Genomic DNA, 22,598 nt, shown 5'->3' with positions numbered 1-22,598 from the left:
AACACAAAAGTTATACATTTTATTTGAAAATATAAATGGTGCATACATATCTACCATTATAAAGTTTTATTTAACAGAAAAACTGCTTTTATTTGTGTAAAATAAAATAAAAATTACTTCTGTCAAAAGTACACTGTGTACATTATGCACAGTGTACTTTTTTTTTAAACATTTTTTACATAATGTACAAACATTGTGTTATTTTATCAGACAATAAAAACTTTAAGTTATTTGAGGCATTCAGATGAAACTTCTGATTTTGAAACTCTTAATTTATTATATCAACGTACGTTAATTTCCCACTAAAATTTCAAAAAGATGCCAAAAAGCCAATAAGACCTTGTTTTTGCAACAAAAATCATGAGATTAGTTTTCAATGCTCTTTAAAGCAATCAGGTGCACATTTTCTGTCACGCTGTCCACACCCCAGCTCTGATATTTCTGTTTCAAGCTTTCCTCTGAATATAGCAGCTCAAGATCACAGCTTGTCCCTGAAGAAATGAAAAAGTGTCCAATTAATAATGTGACGCTCATATTTCGGGACAACACACACGCGCGCGTGCGCACACACACACACGCAGCATGCACACAAACACTCACCATACAAACTTTGTACTTGTTCATGCGGCACAGAAAAGGGAGGACCTGAAAGACAAACACAGTCCAATCTTTCTGTAACTCTCAGAAAAAACCCTGCAAGGATCTTAAAATTGATAGATTAAAACAAATTATGTTAATTTTTATTAATTTATTTTTTTTTGTCAGGAAAGAGCTGAATGTCATCAAACAATGAAACTGAGGTCAACATGAAGAGTTACCTCCATATAGTTCAGCATTGTAAACAATTGTCCATAAGAGGTATCTGCAGTCTTGAGCCATGAGCGAAGTCATAAGAGCGGCATACCTGTAGTACCATGAAACAATGATAATTACAGTTTTCCAGAGGGTTATATTTCACTTCCAGAACATTTTGTGTTGTGCATTAAAAATAAACTTGTCAACTGTGGGATAAGAGCTCAACCTACTTGTCTCTGTCTTTTGGGTTGATGGCCACGAGGGAGCCTCGGTCCCATATACCCTGGAACTGACCATCAATGGAACTGTGGCAAGTATAAACAGAGTTTTGGTTAAATACGTAACTAAACATCTTTAATAAAGGGCTAAGAATGATTTACGTACCTGGAGAAACTGAATAAGTCACACTGATAGATGGAAATATTTTTTTCCGAGTTCTGCAGACAAACACATGATTGATAATCAAATTGCTCACATCTTTATAAGTGCATACTTTTCATAATTTGAGTATTATCTACTGGATTATCTGCACTGTAGATTTTTTGAAGCATGTTTCAATTTAGTTGCTGTGGTCTGGTGATCCATCATAGAAAACAACTCATCATTGGCGGGGATAATCAATCATAGATGTGGCAGATTCTACCCCCAAGGGAAACTAATATAAAGAGCAGTGCATTCAGAAAATATGAAAATATTTATCAGCTACTGTTAAAAACTTACCACCATTAACATCATTAAACTGGGTTTCATTATGGAAGTCCTCAGACTCATAACTTAAAGGCTTAATGAGCACTTTAACTACATTTTCTACATTTAAAACATTAACCTAATGTGCATAATTTTAATTTAATTTTTGATTAATGTGAAGCAAAGGGAAGAGATCTGGATAGTTCCCGTATAGATCACCTACCTTGTAAACCATTGCTCCAGGAATGGCCGGGACCGGTTCCTTGCTGTACGTCAAGTTGCTCTCCTCAAAGAATTGTCTTATGGCCAATTCAGATATCTCGACCCCCACCACTGAATGGCCCATGTCTGCCAGCCTGGAATTCACAAAGGAGATTGGAGGAATTTTAAGGTGATGATATATTCATCACTGGGGGAAAAAAATGTTTGATTACAGGGCAACCAAACAGAGCAGAACTGTTTTGGGACAATGTCATTGGAAGGTCATGTTTGCACCGATGTCTGTTTATAAAAGCAGAGTGTCACTGAAAAAGAATTGTTGTTGAATTGCCGGTGGAGGTGTGAGCTCTGATGGGTGTTCTTCTAGTTAAAGATGCTTTTTCATACCACTTCATATCAACAGCTTTCCCACAGAGAGGGAAGAAGAAGCGAACGCTTGTCCTTCCATCAATAACTTTATCGATATTTGCCTCCAGTAACCTGTCAGAGGAAAAAAAAAAAGAAACACGTTTAATAGCTGTTCCCTTCTGTGTATTCTTTACATCATGAAAATTATGATAAAATATCGAAGAAACTCTGCTCTGAATGACAGATGTTTGGATATACTGACCTTGTCTTTTTAAAAAGTGATTTTTATTCTAAGCAACAGAGTTTGTTAAATCAAGCATTTGACTTACAGACGTTTCCTTTGTTTCATTCAATAAAAGAAACAAAATGGGTGGCCTCACCGGTGAACTTCAGGCTGATGGAAGGAGATCTTGTTGTCATGCCACTTCTGCTCCCAATCTGAGAGTGAAAGGGTCCTGTTTGCCTGTGGAGCCGGCATGTCGGTGGTCATGTTTGTCCGAAAGCTGCAGGATTCACAAAAAGACAGGATTCACAAAGATGGACCCCACCCGGAGGAAGTAGTGACCAGACGTGTAGGTGAACAATCTGAGAGAATGTGACACAACTAGTAGCTTTGGGTTCAGACCAGAACAGGCAGAATGACGTCAAAAGCATTGCCACACACAACATGTCCTTGTAATAAAATTAAAGTCCAAACCGTAAAAGTTTGAAACAGGCTCACATAACGGGATTGTTACTGGAAATAAAATAAAAAAAAAAAATGCTGCACGGTCGTTATTCCATGGCTGAACAAACTCTGATGTCAATGGTGAGTTAACACCAAGATTACAGGACGAGCATTTTGGAATATGAGTAAATTAGATCCAATTCTATGCTCGGTAGGACAAAATACACCACGTTTGATTCTGGATTAAATTTGAAAATTTACTCAGCAGCAGTCTGACAAATAATCAACCACAGCACTCCGAGGACACAATCCACAGCACGCATGACTCACCCGCTCCTACCTACTCAGTGTACTTCAATTCTACTCTGTAAAAAAGTTGCACAACTTTATCGGCAAGCAGAGGGAGTATTAAATGGTTATCTATCACTGAGTTCAGTCACACAGTAGGCAATCCAGTTTTTTTTTTTTTTCATTCCCTGGTGTTTGTTTAGGTAACTGGGACGAATTCTCCCGGAAGGTCGCAGTCTTGAAGCTTCCTGTATGGGAGGAGCCTGATGATGCGTTCAGGTAAATATAAAATGTGGAAAATATTTTAATCATGTGTACTGTATCGTATTTATATACAGTAATCAACAATTATAGAGTATATTTCGAGATTAAGGGCTAAACTGTCATTACCATTGTAAGGGTTTAAAGCCATTTATTTATTAATTCATCCTACTTCATTCGTCATATTGACTTCCACGCAGTTATGGTAAAATTACTGCTTTTGGACTGTTAGTGCGCCGTCTTCACTGATTCCTTTTTTCACTAACAGCACCACGAAACCACATTTGGATTGTGACAGCTGGGACAAATCCCCGTCAAGCCTCTTCACCGTTGTTCAGTGATTAGTTTCGCCTTCTCAGCCTGCCTCTCACCTCATATGGTTTGGTTCAGGCCTCCATAGGAGTCATGGGACGGATCCAGAACCGGGATCTTTGTTGAAACAACACTATGTGAAGTCAGAGTAAAGGATAATGACCTTATCTGCACACATAGCGGCGCTAGAGTCTCGGTATATAGTCCATGCTGATGGAGCTGCGCTCGATTTTGACGAGCGCGCTTGTGTTTATTGACAACATAGGGTTGGGGTTACTACATCCTTCAAAGAGGGATGTATTGTTATTGTCAGTGTTCGTGAGTTCGTTTGTTCGTCCGTTCGTTAGTCCACCAAATGTCTTCACAACCGTTGCAAATGGAAAGATTAAACAAAAAGCACATTACTTGGGCGGCAAGGGGGATAAAAATGTGATGGTGACCTTGACCTTGAGAAAACTAAGTCAAGGTCAAATGTCAACTTTTATACACTCAGGAACTGGATAAGATAGAAAGACGAAGGAGAAGGCCAGTGTGAGTAAGACCATAGATCAAAGCGGCAGCTTCATGTCCTCTTTCACTACATCCATAAACCTCCTCTTTGGTCTTCCTCTAGGCCTCCTGCCTGGCCGTTCAAAACTCAGCATCCTTCTACCAATATATTCACTATCTCTCCTCTGGACATGTCCAAACCATCTCAGTCTGGCCTCTCTGACTTTATCTCCAAAACCTCTAACATGTGCTGTCCCTCTGATGTACTCATTCCTGATCCTATCCTTCCTGGTCACTCCCAGAGAGAACCTCAGCATCTTCATCTCTTCTACCTCCAGCTCTGTCTCTTGTCTTTTCTTCAGTGACACTGTCTCTAGACCAAACAACATCGCTGGTCTCACCACAGTTTTGTACACCTTTCCTTTCATTTTAGCTGAAACTCTTCTATCACACATCACACCTGACACTTTTCTCCACCCGTTCCATCCTGCCTGGACACGCTTCTTCACCTCTTTTCCAGACTCTCCATTGCTCTGGACTGTTGACCCTAAGTACTTAAAATCCTCCACCTTCTTGATCTCTTCTCCCTGTAACCTCACTCTTCCACTTGGGTCCCTCTCATTCCCACACATGTACTCTGTCTTACTGCGGCTAACCTTCATTCCTCTCCTTTCCAGGACAAACCTCCACCTCTCTAGCTTCTCCTCCACCTGTTCTCTGCTCTCACTGCAGATCACAATGTCATCTGCAAACATCATAGTCCATGGAGATTCCTATCTAACCTCGTCTGTCAGCCTGTCCATCACCATAGCGAACAAGAAGGGGCTCAGAGCTGATCCCTGATGCAGTCCCACCTCCACCTTGACCTCCTCTGTCACACCTACAGCACACCTCACCACTGTCTTACAGTCCTCATACAAGCTTTCTCCAGATCTACAAAAACATAATGCAGCTCCCTCTAGTCTTCTCTGTACTTCTCTATCAACATCCTCAAAGGAAATACTGCATCTGTAGTACCCTCTTGGCATGAAACCATACTGCTGCTCACAAATGCTCTCTTCTGCCCTTAGTCTAGCTTCCACTACTCTTTCCCATAACTTCATTGCATTGCTCATCAGCTTTATTCCTCTGTAGTTGCCAGGTAGGTCAGGGTAAAATTTTGAATTCAGGGGTGTCGCCGGATGTTTTTAATTTAATGGTGAGAATCATGATTTCCCTGGTCTAGTATCATCCATAAAGGTAATTAATGGAGAGGAGCTGCATAAAATACAACACCCCTCATACAATAACACAACATATTCTATATATAGAAACAATGTAAACTGGGTGGATGTAGTAAATTAAATTTATGTGTGGTGACTGGGTTATTATTTGCAGCTACAATAAACAACAGGCTATATTTTAACGATCCTGGACAAATGCGATGTCCCTCCTTGACCAATCGGTTTCCGTGCGTAATTCCAAAAGCAGCCAGTTGTTGGAGGTCGCATCCAGATGTGTGTTTTTCTTTACGAAACGAGAGACACGTCGTGGAGTCTCCGAACCAATCACTGCCGCCCGGGGGCGGGCCGTTTGTCGGGGATTGTTATGGATGTAGAAAACGGACAGTGTAACGCGCATTATTTTCCATTCATATTCTAACGAGACCTGCGTCTGTACGCTGAACTCATTTGCAAATGCTCGGTCGTGGCGTGAAAAGGAAAATTAGCGAACGAGGGGAAGAACGCGGTGCCTCCACCCGCTGAGGGAGAGCTCAGTCTTGGAGAAGTCGGAGCGCAACGGGGATCGGACTGGATGATCTTCACCGTCAGTGTTCATTGTTGATGCGTCTGCGTGCGCTGCTGCTCGTCAGTGCGTTTCTGCGCTCATCTCCTGTATGTTCAGAGTAATATTATTTCACCCGTGTGTTTGAATTTAATCTCTCGTTAAATACGTCAAGCTGTCTTTTTTCCATGTGGGAACGGCGCAGGTTATGATTGCAAAACTCGGAAGTGCGTTTTTCCACGTTGATGCAGCGTCACCGGCTCCCAGGTCCTCATGTATTGTTTGCTTGGCGCTCTGGAGCACACCTTTGTCACGTTGCTCATGTTGAAATCATTAAAGACGAGGGGAGTGCTTATTGTTTGACCTAAAGAAAAGACATTTATTTGTCCAGCACTGAAGTATTATGTGGAGATAAATAAGACCAGAAGGCAATTATAAGGTAAAATCTCAAGTGCATCAGCGACTGGGACACCTTTCACCTCTGGACTACCATGCCACCAACCTTCAGCCTGGATCATTGAGGGCTGCTGGAGCGACAGAGAGCGACAATGTGGTGGTCCTGAGTGCTCTGAATGAGAGACGTTCCGAGCTGGATAAGAAAGGATAACCGGTGAGAGACATCTGAGAAATTTTGGAGGACAGACACGAGGGGGCGGCGGGACGCTCCTCAAAATTATTTTTACGGACGCGCCTGGATGGCGCGTTTTTTCTCTGTGGAAGCTTTGTAAGTTTTTTTTAATCACATCGCAGGGTAAATAGGTAGTCTTGGAGAGAAGTTGCGAGTGTTTTTGGTCCTCTGCAGCGTGGATCATCGGAGGGTTGAGCTGTGGAAGCGCCGGTCGCGAAAGGCGCTCAACAGTTTAGTGCGCAAGTGTACTGATGCCGCTCCAGGAAGACTGACGAGTCCGATCCTAAAGGTTCAGACTGAACCTGCTGCTACCGCCTGCAAGGGATCTCAATATCCTTCTGTGACAGGTAAGCTGTTAGGTCCTATATCTAGTAGATATATGTGCAGTATTTTGTAGATATGTCACGTAGTGATTGATGCGTTCAAAACCATTGTTTTTGTATCTCCAGTCTGTCATCAGAAAAGAGGTTTTCACATGTACACCAACTCTGTCAGTTTTGGCAAAAGTATTATGTACACTGAAATCTTTTGGCGGATGATCTTTTTTCTCCTACTGGACAGATGGGCTGTGGGTTGTACATTTCTCTGCCGCCATCCAAGAATATTAGTGTTTTCAACAGCTCAGTTTGGACACTGTCTCAGTGCAACATAGTGGGAGGAAACATCAGAATCAGTTTCAACTCTGAATGTAAAGAATCTAGTTTTCAATCATGTTCACCAATGAGGATAGTGGATGTCTGAGACTGTGACACACAATGCACCTTTGCAACTGTATACTCTGTATATCTTGGAATATGACATGACATCTGCTGAAACACCTTGGGCGGACCAATAAAAATTGACTGATTTCATAAAGTATAAAGTAATCCATAGGTACATCTGTTGGAGTTTCCATTTATATTGAAAGCAGCTATGAATCCTTAGGTTCATAAATGCACCACAAAATTGCATCTGATTGATGCTCTCCAAAGGTTGCATGCTTTGTTCCTGCTCCTGTTTCCCCTTCCTCTCTTGCGTAGACGCAGTATGTAATAACCAAGTCTATTTTGTCCAAAGTGTTCATGTAATGATGAATTATGAACAAACAACGTTGTCTGAATTTCATCGCAGAAATGAAATGCAACTCTCTTGTTATTTTTGGATGGAAAAACAGAGGGTGACTTCTGCCATCCCAAGTAAAGTGCTGTCATTATCATGGATGCTCCGGAAGGCTTCTCCGGGGAGGGTGGGTCCTGATGGAAAGCTGTGCGTTGATTTCATCTGCTTTATGAAATGATTTTCATTGTAATGGTGACTCCCTCATCTTAATGGAATTTTGAATTCATGATGGTTCTGTAATGCCCTCCCTGGTGATTAAGAGTAGCTCAATGCTACCAGAAGCATTCACCAGCACAGACAGCATTCATTTTCCAGAGGTTGTGACTATTTTCCTATTCAAGCTTTTCGAGGGCGCTGAAAAGACCTGTGTGCAACCTGTAAAAGCTATGAACCTTGATGGGTCATTCTCCACCCTGATTATATTTTTTCAGGCATCTTTGATGTGCTTGTGTTAAAAATGTGTAATAATAATCAGGCTGTAAATGAATGGAGTCAGAAATGATAACATTCTACTAATGGTACCTAGAATAGTGTAATGTAGATGTAGTCTCAAATGTAATGCTCCCAGTAAGTTTAAAAGCTTTCAAATCAATTTATTTTCTGCATTAGTGTTCTGAAAAACCTGCATCCTTAATCTCAGACATCAGGGCCGTTCCATATTGAACCCCATCTGGAGTGGGCCCCATCTTCCTTATCCCAGGGTCAGATCGTATATCATCCTTGCATGGTCAAGGTCAGATTGTTTATATCTGATGTGAGTTCTGCGATAGGAATGCCTCCAGGTTGAAGCGGCGTAGATAAGATGAGTTCGAAGCAGGAGGATGCACTGTGAGCTGGATCAGTTAGTAAGACAGATGGATTGCACTACATGTCATATCTGCTGTGTGTGTTGTCAGCTGAGCATTCAGGTACCCTAAATGAAGCACTGTGCTGTTGTTGGAGGTGGTATAGATATAGCTGTGAAATGAGGATGTTAACTAAGATTGGGCATCGTTTAGATTATAACAATTTGGATTCCAGTTTGAAGTCTGCATTTCTTTTTTTCTTTTTTTTTGTCTGCATGTATTCTCATAGTTTAACCCCATAAAAGAGAGTCAACCTTTTATGAGATCAATGCTTATTGTCTTGCAGCAAAATCTTTTATATATTTTAATGCGTGCATGTGACCGTCACCAGTCCTCTCTGGGAACTAAATTGTCAGTCTTTATTAGAATTTCCTATTGTGAGCCAGAGAGGGAAGTGCTGCACCTCTATGAGTTAAAGGGGAAAGCAAAAGGAGACAGGGAGAGAAAACATAAACAAGGTAGTGGATAGACAGGCAGTGCTTTTGGAGTGAAAAAAGGTTTAGGTTGTTTTATCATGTCATGTTACAAAACACCAGATTAGTGGAGGTCCTGACAGTACAGAATAGGCCACCAGAGGAAACCAGTGTAGGAGGAAGATAGAGGGCATAAGATTATGATGAGACTCATCACATTCTGACGGGACTCAATGGTTCTCAATAATTGGACTCGGCAGGAGCTGGTAAGCCCTGACCCAACATGCGTGTGTGATGAAACCAACACCCAGATAGGCTACTAGAACCCAACAGGGCCACGCTAGCCGAGCACCCCCAACCCCGGCAGCCAGGAGCATCAAAAAGCCATCACCCGAAGAGCCACCGGGGGCACCGAGAACCACGTAGACCCAGAGACCCAGAGGAGGCAGTGGCCGCCACCGCCGGGGTGCACGGGACAGGCCCCATTCGCCACACCAACATCCCGCCCACCCCCCCACCCCCAGGAGACAGGAGTGCCCCCAGCAGCCCCCGGGGTCAGTCGCAGTGACCGAGCGACATGCGACCCACCCCCCTACATAGCCCCCCCCGTCCAACCCCACATACCCGTCATGCCTCCCGAAAGCCCGCGCAGACCAGAGATGGGGGCCACACCAACCCACCAGATATGGCAGAGATCCCCAGCGGGCCTCAAGCCCTCCTGCGCCGCCACCCACAGAGGAAAGCCGACCAGAGGCCGCCAGCCCTGAAACACCACCGGCTGTCCCAGGCAGCCCATGCTAGGCCCTATCAGAGGCCCACTGCAGCCAACCCACCCACAGGTGCCCCCCGCCGAGCCCCGCCTATAGCCCAGGTACACTGGGGAAACTGATGGCGATGCCAGCCCACACCCCAGCTCCCAGCAAAGTAAACCGACCACCGGCTACCAACCGCTGATCCCCGGCCAACAGCGGCAGCCAGACATATGCTACAAAGCCGACTTAACGTACCACGCCCGATAGGCCAGCAGGAGAGCCGTGCAGCACCCAAAGGTAAATGGGAGACAGGGTCCGCAGGGGAGAAGCCAAGCCGCCCAGCAACCATCCCGCCCCCAAATGCGCCAACGACTCCATACCACCCAATACCCCCACACCCACGAGCCACCCCCCCGCAAGCACGACCCCCAGGCCAGGCCAGACGGCCCACACACCGCCCCATCCCCACAGCAGCACCGCAGCGCCACACCCCCGGTCACCATCGCCACGCGGCAAATTAATGGCCACGACCAACAACCAGCGATCCCCAACCGGCTGCCATTGCTAACCATCCACCATCATAGAGACGCCCATAACCAAGCCCAACTCCCCAGCAGCCCAAGCCGAGCGACTGGCCCAGGCCAAGCAGCCCATCCCCAGCCATAGGCCCCAGAGGGCCGTGCCCCACCAGAAGTGCCATGTCATGTGGAGTCACCCCTACCCTCCCTGTTAATATGCTTCCTCGATTCCTGACGCGGAAGCAATATCCCGACCATGTGCTCCTGTGCTACCTAGTGTGGAATGTGGTGCATTGAAAGTCTGAAGGGGAGCCCAGCGCCGTCCAGACTACTCCAAACATTGCAGGGCCCCCTCCAAAGTGTGTGTGGGTGTATGTTGCATTAAAATTGGAGGATGGTGGGGGACAAGTGAGGCGTATATGGGGAGGATGCAGCGCCCTAGAGTACTGCCATCTGCCCCACAACCAAGCTCACCGCCCTCGCCCCCATCCATTCCCAAAGCCCTAACTGTGCCCTATATGTGCCTAAAAGTTATCATGTATTGTGCAGCGTGAGGTATGTGAAGTGTCCATTAGGAGGCAATCTGGTGTGGGCCCGGCCCACATGAACAGGGCCGTAAGAGGGACCAGCATCACAGCCGGCCAACCAGCCCGAGCCCACAACCCGGCCCGGTCACGCCTGGCGACCACCAAAGCTACCGACGACCAACCAGCAACCGGCCCAAACCACCAACCCGCCCCGCGACAACAACAACCCAGAGATGCACCACCACGGCACCACAGAGGGGAACAAAGGCGACGCATGACCCGCTCCATCAGGCCCGGCCTCTGGGCCACAGAGGGCCTGCCCCGCTGGACCGAGGCCAGCGAGCTGCCCAAAGCCACCACACCATCCAGAGGAGGCAGCCGCCGAACAGCCACCCCCCCCCACCAACCCCACCCCTCCCCTCTACGACCAACCACTGAACCAACCAACAGGGCTACACCGCCCACGAGCCAGTCACCCACACCAGGCCGGGCACCCTGGCATCGCAACACATGCCCACCAACCACCGCCAACCGGACACCGCCGGCCAACAGCCTGCAGCCAGCTCACCCCCGACGCACTGAGGCATTTTCAGCGCCACCACCTGCACATTTGAAGTTCCAGTCTTTAACAGAGTTAGAACAACCCACATGCTTTTTAAGGAAAAACAATGTGCCGTTAAAAAACAGTTTATACAAGCCTAATAATGAACCAGTCATTATGAATGACTCATATGTTTGCATCATGTCAAAAACACGAAGACTAGTTTCACAGCAGTAAATGTGCTACTAGTGTAAGAAACCTGCTGACCTTTTCACACAATGCACTCACCGATTCACCCTGTGGGTGAAGGTGTACAGCTGCTCATGACAGTTCTTTCTCATTCAGGATTCAGTTCATTCAGGACTGATAAGAAGGAAATTAAAATGACAAAAAGAAATTAAAGAAATTTTAAATTTCTTTAAGGATTGTGATGGAATAGCAATACAAAATTAAAATTACTTCGAAATGAAACTTGTTTTAATCAAAGGTAAGTGCATTTTAAAATTATTTCAAAAAGATAAGCAGAACGTATTAACACATTAAACCAGATTATAACTTGGGATCAGAGTAATTTTTCAGTCTCTTCCATGTTTTTTTCTTTTTTGAGGCGGTAAACTGCTTTTCCAAATTCACAGGACAAGAAGAGTTCCCCTAATAGCCGCTCCAACCCATCTCGTTCGTTCTGTTAATTAGCCCTTGTGGTGTTTGAGTGCAGCATATTGTCGAGACATAATTAATCAACCCAGCTTGTAATTATGCTAGGTTTTGGAATGTGCACCGTTGGGGTGCCAGTTGCGTTGCCAGGCAAGGTAAACATCTTTTTAACCATGTCAGAGTACCGCAGCCTATGTGGAGCAAAGTGAATGGGCTCTTATTCGTTTTATGAAAATGGCCTTGTAAAAGGAGCAGACCTTGATTAAGTTCATGGTCATTATGTTTTAGAGGTGGTAGAACTAATGGAAAATACTCCTGTAGCTGCGTGACGACATTGAAAGATTAGTTTTTGAAAGTAACTGTTTGTTTAGTGCAGACAAAAATACATGTTTATCACCTTATATATAGACATGAGATGCGCAGGAGTAAAATGAGCATACTGATTTCAAAGATAAGATTGTAGGCGAGGACAAAAATAAAACATGGATCCCTTCCTAGTTGCAGGCTTGTCAGGGGAGTCGGGCCCTAGCTTTCACTTTTGGATCCCCAAAGACTGCCTGATGTGATTATGGACAAACAACACACATAGCGACTTCTGCTCTCACAACTTGGAAGAAATAAAAATAGGACTATAGCGCATTATGAACATCGTGTTCATACAGTGAAAACATGAATGACTATTCACATTCCTTGCTGGACCAGCCCTTATAGAACAAAGACAAACAAACCAACCTCCAAACCGCTCCCAAAAGGTCACAATTTATATATTTCTTATATTTTTATTTTTTGGAATATCTTTCTTACAGATACTGCAGTTGGTACCACCTGGAAATTTATGTTTTCTACATGGAAAACACAATCTTGGTAACCACTCGAGTTATCAAATGAACCCACATTGAAGTCTTAAGGTTTGCAACTTTAAATCATTCCAAAATAAAACTATCAGAAAAAGGATAAAAGATACTCGTGCATCTAACTGGTCATTTTAAAGGGTCAGAAGCGAATGGGATTTGAAGCTGTAAGACAAACAAGGTTTTGGTCCATAATGACAGAGTCTGGGGTTTAATTTTAGTCCGTCTGAGCTTTTCACCTCACCACGAGGTTTATGCACAACATTTTTCTTTTTGGCGAATTCTAAAAGTAGTCAGTTTAAAGCCAGAAAAAACACACTCACCAGATGTATATCAGTTTTACACACATGCCCAACCACCAAAAGTGATGGCTGGAAGGCCCGCTGCCACTGATTGCTGGCATTTACACCATACAATCAGCTAGGAATCATGACAGCATGTGGCAACCTTCCATTCTTTAGGTGGAGTGTCTTATCGAGCTAACCATATCATTTTGGGGGAAGGAATGGAAATATCATTTTACCAGGTAATCGGCCCAAGCGGTGTCAATTTACAAGCTACTCTCTGTCTCCAGTCAAATGACTTCTGACACACTAATGCTGCTGCTTCTGTTACACTGGCTTCACTTACACTCCACTACCTGGAGACAGGCTGTAATGGTAGTGGATGTCATTTTGAGCGTTTACACTGCAGGTTATGCTCAGCATTGGTGCTGTGGATGGAAAGCAGCAAAATTGAACCAGTAAGTGGAAAACCTATCTTCCTGTGGATGTCTGAAATCTATTAACGAATAAAACCCAGTTTTTACGAAGAAAAGCAAAAACCGACAAATGTTGATTTTCTTGCAAAAGACGGCCATCATCGCTGACATCCATGTCCATTTTCTTTTCCCGTTGAAGCTAACGCGGTTGAATACGTTTCTGCACAATTGTAGAGAAATAGATTCCTGTATGACTTGATAGTGTTGGTTATCAGCAGAGAGAAACAGCTGATGTAACCCTTTGGCGCCTGCAGAGCGGAAGGGACTGAAAGCAGGAAGAAGAAGGAGATTCCAGTTGTCACCCATTGTCATTAAATCATTCTCCTCTCCTTTGTCAACCTGTCTTTCTAGATGTCCTTCACTCTCACCTTGTATATTCATTGTATGCCATTTTAATGGTTTTAGTATGAAGCTGCATTATTTGAATCTGTTTGTTTGATGTAAGAAGTTTTGCTATTGATGACCTGTGACAAAATTAAGAACATCAACATTTGAATCTATAGATTCAAACAGACATAAATCACATGAATATAATAAACACAGACCAAACTGAAAATCTAGCATTCTAACTCTTATGAAGTTTAAAGTTTCCTCATTCAGAAATGAAAACTCTTCCATTTTGTTTGCTGTATGTTTCCGTGGTGATGTGTTGTAAAGCTGGTTTGCTTTATTCGGGTGCATCTGTCGCTTTTTATTAGATGACTTTAATACAGTAAGCATTATTGCGTGTTATCACTTGTTCTTTCTTCTGGCGGTGTTGTCACTGTCTCACCAATAGCTCGGCGCAGTCTGCATGAACTTTTCTCCACACTCAAGGCGAGCAGTTGATTAAAGAACTGTTGGCCTTGCAGACTGTATTCTTCTTGTCTGTGATTAAGTGTTTTGTGCCTTGCGTTTCAACCCATCTCCCCTGGAGCCCCCGTTTTTTTGAGGATGAAGCAGGAATAATTAAAAAAAAAAATGAAAAGGGCAGAAAAAAGGAGTCGAGGTATGGTTAGTAAAAGCCGATGAGGTAGAATAGAAGGAAGTATAATGAAAGGCAAAAGGAGGAGAAAAAAAAAAGGGAAAGGGAAGATATGGATGGGAAAGAACGTATAGGGCAGATATGTAGGGCTCTGAATCTTCCTCTCACCTTTCCTTGAACCCCGTCCTTCCATCTTCAAGGCCTTTTATTAATGTACCTTGTAGCTTTCTCGTTCTAGTCACCCAACCATAATGAGCCACCATTGATTCAAGACAGAGGGACTTCTCCCACCACTTAAAGCCACTAAACACGTGTGTGTGTGTTTGTGCATCCATACTTGTGTGTGTCTACTCGGTGATTTGTGGCTCAGAGGAGGTTGTTCAGGTTCGGGCATGCCCCTGAGTTTCTCTGGCTCACATTCATCATTATTGCTTTGAGTTAATGACCCCCACACTGCTCCTGTACAGTTTGTCCTTGCACACAAAAGCAGACTGGTAGGGATCAGTGTGACGCTTTTCAACAAAAGCTTTCACACAACTGGTGATGTCTGTAAGTAAAATGAGAGAAAATATTTTTTGTGGTTATTTATGTTACAATGGAAGTTTTAATGCTTTAATGTCCTTTCACATAATAACCAGTAATTATGTTTTAGTTCTCACGTCATCCTCCATCCTATTCTAAATCTGTAACGCCACTTAGGTTCAGAAATGTCTCCTCATTGTCATTTTCTTTTCAATTAAATCTTAGGAGTTATCATAATATAAGTGAAGTTATTAGTAGAATGCTATTTTCTCATAGATGTTGTGTCCAAAGGCATTAGATTACATGAGGCAATGGAATAAATTCATCATGCCCATCATCATAATGATACCCTCCATTGCTTTTCTATTACACTGTCTTGCCCTCACTATCCATTATCCCTGCAACCACAAATCACCAGGACAAGGCTCACACGGATCTCTCATTGGAGTTTCGACAAAGCTTGAGGTGTAATTATGTGAGACGGTGGCCGGGGGTATAAAGCACCAAATAAGAAAATAAATAAATAAATAAATAAAGAAGGTAAAATCAATGCCACACTAAATGAGTAAATGAATTATTGATGAAGATGTGTAATGGGATCCCAAGCGTGTATTTACGGCCAACTTGGACAGCTCACCGGTCTGGTAAAAATGAGCACGGTGTCAAAAACCACCCACAAACATCCAGACAGATCAGCTAACCTTAATTGTTGGGTGCAGTTTGGCTAACATTAGAGCTACGGTAGAAATGCATTTCCAGAAAGGCTGATGCTGCTGTTGCTCAAGGCTTCCATTTTTTTCAGAAATATCATGCTGGAATGAATTTGAATTAAGAAATATTCAAATCCAACCAGTGCAGCCACAATTTTCACATTTGAGGAGCTTCAATCAGCACTTTTGTTTTTTTGGCTGCATAAAAGTGTTATTTGTCATTACGTGTGGGTTTGTGCAGCTTCAGCTCCAAATTGCATGTCTGAAAGCATTCACAAGGCAGTTTCTAAGTTCTAAGAATTCATTCTGATGAATCCTGTAGAAAACAAGTTATAGTAAATAAAGTGAAACTGCACAGCGGTCAAGTTAACGACATGAGTTTTCCAAATGCCTCAAAGCCACAAAACTTCCTGTATAAACACTGCAGGGATGAATAAACAGCTCAATTCACACCCCAACCCTTATTTCCTCTATCTTTTTTGAGGTGGAGGACTCAAGATGATGCATTGTTTGCCCACATCACCGGTGTGGAGTTTGTGTTATTGTAAACTGAGAAGGCAGGCATCACTTCTGCTTGACTGGAGTGGGGGAAGAAATGGGGGAATGTGAACGAGAGGTAGGGTGAGCGCAGCCAGGTGAGACCTGAAAGCTGCTTTTGTGTGGCAGCTGGCGATCCGGACACTGGCCTTCACTGTGAAATATTCTTCACGTACGCACACACGCGTTTCAAGTTTACAGTACATGCTGGGGGAGTTATTAGGGAATGTTTGGCAAAAACACGAAGCTGAAAAACCATTACGAGTTTGCAAACGTAACAAAAAAAGCCTTCAGTATGTGATTAACGGACATTGCATAGGCATAAAGTGGCTCTCTATTCCTTCTGCGTTTCCAAACACTCCATTATTTTCTCCTCCACTTCACCTAAACTATGCTGCTCGGTTCAACTGGAGCTTGAAGAGTATTATGTTATCTAGTCCCATCTGCTGTTCAAGGTTTACCATACTATTAGGAGATGCTATTCCTGAAGCGAGAACCCTTCACAGCACATGTAAGCCTGTCAATATTCTTTATGGAAATGTGGAACCCTGGGAAGTACAGAGGTAGAGATAAGGAGGGTATTGTTAAAAGATTGTTTTATTGTATGGTTTATCAAGATTGGATGTCTATTTGAGAGTCCTTTCCTCAGATTTGACGGTTTATAATCCTCAGTTGCTTGTGAAACCTCACCCATCTGTGCTTTTTTATTCCTGTTTGATCATGTTTGTATGTATTAAATGTGGGTTGGGTTGCAGATTACTGGCCAACATGTCAGTCAAATGAAATGTTACACCCAACGACAGTGGTTATCATCAGTTTAATGACTTCTCTCGGTGTCTCTGTATTGGCTGCAGGATGGCGACTCCAGTTGTGTACTGATCTGTATTCATATTTGTTTACTTGTCCCCCTAGGAGGAGCCCCTGCAGACAGGAGTCATGCCAGGCAACATGAGGCAGCAAGCTTGGCCTGTGAACGTGGAGAAATCACCCGTCATCATACTCAACTGGACTGGGCAGCAGAAGAAATGCACACAGAAGCAGCATTGCTTGCCACAGCAGAGAGAGGCTAACACACACATCTGAGAGTGCAGATGGAGAAGGCTGAAAGAGACTGAAAGAGGGGAGTCAGTAACTCACGTTGCATCATCGAAAGTGGACTGGGCCACCGTCAGGCAGCGATGTTCTTGCTAACACATTGTCCTCCTTGAGAAGCTCCTTGTTAGAACTCACATCAGTCTCGCCGTCTCTTTGAGGCTGCAGAGCTGAGGGGCAGAGGAGAAGGAAAACAGGACGAGAGAGATACTGAGCGGGAAAAAAAGCAGACTGACAGGCCCCCATGCAGGCACGTAAGAAATATGTTCTGCTGGGCTTGTGTGCGTGCTGCTGGCTGGTACTCTTTTACTGTGGTGGAGGAGTCCAGCTACGTCTTCTCCGGCTGCTGACGAGGCAGCGGGGTGAAGTGGTGCGCCCCTGGCCCAACTGGACGGACAGGGCCTTCCTGCCCCGCTATGCCCATCTGGATGAGCTCCAGACAGACCCAGGGATGGCTGAGTCGCCACGCCAGCGGCGCCAAGCGTGGTCCGCCATTTATAAGGATAGTCGCTGCCGAATGGAGACTTGTTTTGACTTCTCGCGCTGCCAGCGACGGGGAAGGGAGGGGTTCAGGGTGTATATATATCCATCAGAGAAAAATGACCATGTGTCCGAAAGTTATAAGAAGATCCTGATGTCTATAGGTGAGTCACAATACTACACATCAGACCCCCGAGAAGCTTGTCTGTTTGTGCTTGGAATAGACACCTTAGATCGGGACCAGCTATCAGGACAGTTTGTGCCAAATGTGGATGAACGTATCCATGGTTATCCGCTGTGGAATGACGGACGGAACCATCTCATTTTTAACCTGTACTCAGGCACCTGGCCTAACTACACAGAGGACCTGGGCTTCAATATTGGCCAGGCCATCTTAGCGAAAGCCAGCCTCAACACAGAACATTTCAGGCCAGGCTTTGACGTCTCCATCCCACTTTTCTCAAAGGATCACCCACAAAAGGGTGGAGAGCGGGGCTGGTTAGTAAGGAACACCACCCCGCCAAGAAGAAAGTATCTGCTGATGTTCAAAGGGAAACGCTATCTGACAGGCATTGGCTCCGACACCAGAAATGCACTTCATCACATCCACAATGGAAAGGACATTGTATCGCTCACGACTTGTCGCCATGGGAAAGACTGGGAGAAGCACAAGGATGCCCGCTGCGACCATGACAACCTGGAATATGAGCGGTAAGACAGCGGGGTCATATGGCTGTTTGGGAGGGCAGTAATAAGGCAAAATGTGAGCAAGCATGACAACAAAACATGGCTTTATAGAAAATAGAGAGTGGTTCTGTTCTCTCTATTTGAACATTGTATTGATATTTTAGATGTCACTGATTTTGTACAAGCAGTGTCACAGTAGCATTCAGGGTCACTGTTTATTGCTGTCAATAAACAGTGTCTTTAATGTTTACCTTTGTGGAGTTTGGCAGTTGTTTTGTGATTAAAGCCTTCAGACACTACTAAAAGTCTCTTAGAATTTAGATTTATGTCAGTATTTACAGCAATTCACTTATTCTTGACTTACAACACCTAAAAGTACAGTTAAACAGTGGTTGTATTGTGTTGTGTCCAAGAAAACCTAAACTGAGATGCCAAAAACCAGAGTGTATCAAGGTGAAGTGACACAAGACCAAAACTTTGAAGCATTGAGAACAAGTCAAGACAAAACATAAGGCATTGTGAAAATGCTGCAGAATTTGGCCGATTCTACTTTGATTTACCCCTGGAGACAACCGGTGAAGAAAACTGGTCCAGAAATCTGGTCCCTAATTTCATCCCAGATCCAGCCGGTCTGGAGTCTGGTAGTATGAGATGTATACAGGTTAAATCTCTTGATCAGCCAGTTCCATAAATTTTGAATTTCAGACTTTAAACTTTTAGAAGCAACCTGGAGCCTCTGCTTTTAGACCAATAGTAGCCAACATTCTATTGTTGACAGATATTAAGCCCCAGTTTTCCACTGAAAGATAGACAGGCTCATCCGCAATTGTTTCTGCTGTCTTCTTGAATTCTCACAGCAAGGTAGGAAATTCAGTACACTATTTCACCAGTCATGTGTTCACATAATATGGCTGCTTCTTTAGAGATTACATGAAGTAGCTCATCAGATTCTTCCTTGGACACAAGAATCCTAATGAAATCCTTGTTTGAAATGTTACAGAAGAAAAAATTTGGAGTCAGAATTTGTGATGTAGTAGATTGACATGGTGATGAGTAATTGCAAGAATGCTCTAGATTTAATGGATGGATGGATGGATGGATGGATGGGTGGGTGGGGTTCGGATGGATGGATGGATGGATGGATGGATGGATGCTAAAGGCAAAATGATGCACAGTGAGAGACTTTGCTAAATTTCCTCTTTCCTCATTGAACATATAGTACCTCTCTGCTGGGTGTAAGGTGTAAACCATTATTACATCTAATCAGTCTTTCCATTTTTATAAAGGGATTTTTGCTGTTATTGCATGGAAGATAATTGCCTTTTCCACTTTAAATGATAAATTAAATGAGCCGACTGGAGTTTGCTGATTAGATCATGGCTGGAGTAGATATATGACATTGGGGAATTGAATTCCAGCAACATTTACCATACTTATATCAAGGATTTATTTTTAAAAGCAATTACTTTTAGTGCATATCTTTTGCTTGCGTCATAAACAGTTTTAGCAAAGGTACATTTTACTATACAATAAATCCTTTTAATTCTATCCTGTATCCAGCGTAGGTTTTTTTTTTTTTACAGTGATTTTCAAATACATGATTACCTTTGTAAAGTTAATAACAGCTTAAGGAAACAGCCATCTGTCAACAGTACATAGCACAGCAGCAGCAGCTTGTCTCATCCTCCAATTATTTTTCTCTTTCTGGCTCATTGGAGTTCAGACAGTGATTCAAAACCAGAAAGAAATAGGATTGACAGTTGTTTTTTGTTATTAAAACTGGTCATTCATGTGATCTGAGAGTAAAAAAAAATCTTTTCTTTTCCAATTGCAACTATCTCTTCCGTTTCTCTTTTATCAAATAGTTGTGAGACGTATTTCAAATGTTTTCAGTCAGATAAAGAAGTCTCACTAACATCCAGTGTCATGCAAAATTATCTCCCATTAATCTATACAACAGTAATTGAACACTTGATGAGTTCTTTGCTACCTGATACCACTGTCCTTCTGTTTCACTGCTACTTGCTGAAAACTTGGCAATAAAAGGCTCTGAAGCTGAAGTGCTGACAGAGCTCCTCATTATATAGTCTGTCCCTGTCCATTCATACACAGATACGAAGAACAGGATAGTCTGATGGTGCAGAATGTCCTCAGGAGAATACGCATATCAGCAAAAGAAAGAATAAGGAAAGAATAAGAGTTGGGAGTTACATACATTAAATCTGACCTTAATATCATGGACACCTCTCCAGTGTACGGAGAGAAGAATGTAAAGGTTGGACAAATTATTGTCACTGTCATTACTGCCTTGTACCATCAGTTAAAATGAAAAGTCGCAAAGTTTGGGGAGTCAGTTGATGCCTCTGCTTCTATACAAGAGCCATACGATGGCCAAAACAAAATTCATGACTTGTCAGAAATTCCTACAACCATCCAAGCAGTTGCTAATGATTTGTCGTTGTTTTCCCCTGTATGTCATGACACTCTAAAGACGAAACTCAGTACAGTCTAAAATTAATCCATCAGCTCCGAAGATGGGTCAGAAATGGCAAAAATGTCTAAATTGACGTGTTTATGACAAAAATTAAATTCACTATTGACTAGAAAAAAGAAAAGAAAGCCTTCTTCAATTTTTTAACTCTGCAAGTTTTTTAGCTGTTGCTGCATTACTGAACATTTCTGGAATACGAGAATCCAGCCTTTCAGCCTCCCAGTTTAAATATAAGCCTATAGGATGTGAGCATTTTTTAGGTGCTATCAAATGAATGCTCAAAGCAAATAATTTTAAACTGTACAATATGTCTTTTCATGGTGAACACAGGGATCAGCAGTTAGTTGGTGGCTCTGATCCAAGCTCACTCCTCGCTTCTGTGGTATATAACTAGCTACCTTAGGCTTATTTACATTGGGCCGGGCAGCAAAGGCATGAAGCCGCTCTACACTGTATGAATGAACTCATTTATTCCACACAGCCTGCTACTCAGACACCCGGGTGGGCAGGGGTGTGTGGAGGAGGATGGTAGGGGTGGTCCCATGTGTTTTGTTTTGGTTTTTTTTGCTGTAGATTTGGATACAGCAAGGACTTTAAACATATAAAGGTCTGAATGGGAGATGTGATGTGAGAGACAAATGTCATTTGTCTGTCTGTTTTTTTTCTCTGCCTCATTCCCTTTTTTGTAATAAGTCTCTCTGAGAAAAAAAAAAAGAGGCTTTCAGCCTTGGAGAGAGGTTTGAATGAGTAATAAAAAGAGAAAAGGAAAGGAAGAAAGGTGAGGTATCATGTCTTTTTTGAATCTCTTAAATTTGTCTATTGTTAGAAGAAAAAAATATTTCAGGTGGGAGAGCATAATTACTGTAGAATTCCAAATTAGAAAAAGACAGAGAAAGACGGGCAACAAACAAAGTTAAGAAGACTTCTGTATAAAAATCAAGTTTTAGTCAAGTTGCACCCTCATCTCTCCAAGTGTCGACACTCTTATCCCTTATTTCTCACCTTCAGTCTGTCTAAACTTTTGTTTGACTCCTCAGTTTTCTGTTAGTGCACCTGGAAAAACCAAAAATAATTATCCATGTCACAAGTGAGCACGTGTCATTGTCTAAGCATGAGATTGCGTGTGCGTTTGTGGGCCTGTGTCTGTCACAGTCAACGAGGTTCTTAGAAGGTGGCACCAGGTTAATGAGCACATGCATCTGGTGCACCAACAGATTAGCCCTGAGGGACCTGGACAAGACTGCAACCCATGGACAAAAGGCGCAAAGTGGTGGAGGATGGGGGAGGAGTGGGACTCATTTTATTCCTGATCATTCCACACCACTAAGCTTAAATACATAAATAAATAAATAGATGCACATGTTTGTTATTTTTATTCAAATCAACAACAACAATAATAATAATAATAAAAAATACACAATAATAATAATAATAATAATAATGAAAATTATTGTTTTAACAATAACAAATGATGCAATAATAACGTAAAATGAAAAAAAGTTTAACTTGGCCACAACACAAATGTAGCATCTTCCAGCCAGCCAATGAAATGAGAGCAAGCACATTTTCTTGTTGGATGATTTCTTATTATTGTAGCCACTTTGCAGTGTTTTGGTGTCTTCTAACCAATATTTCCATTCCTCAAACTGGCCCTCCCAGAATATATGGCCTGTGAGACACTGTTCTTCCAACTGCACA

The 22,598-nt window shown here is 43.0% G+C and overlaps 2 protein-coding genes across 6 annotated transcripts in view; one reads left to right on the top strand and one right to left on the bottom strand.

Annotated features, from left to right (window-relative positions):
- Positions 1–6: 6 nt before the first annotated feature.
- On the bottom strand, positions 7–3,234 carry LOC137607409 (probable thiopurine S-methyltransferase). 5 transcript variants are annotated; one of them, XM_068333152.1, is made up of 9 exons: positions 3,047–3,234; positions 2,430–2,552; positions 2,089–2,181; positions 1,706–1,838; positions 1,180–1,232; positions 1,026–1,100; positions 819–904; positions 601–645; positions 7–491 (listed from the first exon to the last, which is right to left on the bottom strand). In XM_068333152.1, the coding sequence occupies exons 2-9, from the start codon at positions 2,537–2,539 to the stop codon at positions 367–369; spliced, it is 720 nt and encodes a 239-aa protein (XP_068189253.1). In that variant the 5' UTR covers positions 2,540–2,552; positions 3,047–3,234; the 3' UTR covers positions 7–366. The 5 variants fall into 5 exon arrangements, with proteins under 5 accessions (XP_068189253.1, XP_068189254.1, XP_068189255.1 ...); XM_068333153.1 differs by having other exon boundaries at positions 3,057–3,234; XM_068333154.1 differs by having other exon boundaries at positions 3,061–3,234.
- Positions 3,235–5,668: 2,434 nt separating this feature from the next.
- The window catches only part of ext1c (exostoses (multiple) 1c), a 73,156-nt gene continuing 56,226 nt past the window's right edge, over positions 5,669–22,598 (top strand). The window contains exons 1-2 of the mRNA XM_068333586.1: positions 5,669–6,805; positions 17,063–18,433. Coding sequence (XP_068189687.1) covers positions 17,487–18,433 — 947 coding nt within the window. The 5' untranslated portion in view covers positions 5,669–6,805; positions 17,063–17,486. The remainder of the gene's footprint in view (positions 6,806–17,062; positions 18,434–22,598) is intronic.

This window comes from Antennarius striatus, chromosome 14 (assembly GCF_040054535.1).
Source record: "Antennarius striatus isolate MH-2024 chromosome 14, ASM4005453v1, whole genome shotgun sequence".
In the NCBI taxonomy this organism is placed as follows: Eukaryota; Metazoa; Chordata; class Actinopteri; order Lophiiformes; family Antennariidae; genus Antennarius; species Antennarius striatus.
Note: the sequence above shows the minus strand (reverse complement) of the source record. Positions and strands in the feature narration are given on the sequence as shown.

What these genes read in the sequence shown, in the direction of transcription:
- LOC137607409 (XM_068333151.1), bottom strand. Translation starts at nt 3,039, where the DNA reads ATGCGTGCTGTGGATTGTGTCCTCGGAGTGCTGTGGTTGATTATTTGT. An exon ending in CTGGAGCAATGGTTTACAAG is followed by an intron (nt 1,233 to 1,705) that starts GTAGGTGATCTA and finishes GTTTGTCTGCAG; the next exon opens with AACTCGGAAAAAAATATTTC. An exon ending in AACCCAAAAGACAGAGACAA is followed by an intron (nt 905 to 1,025) that starts GTAGGTTGAGCT and finishes ATGGTACTACAG; the next exon opens with GTATGCCGCTCTTATGACTT.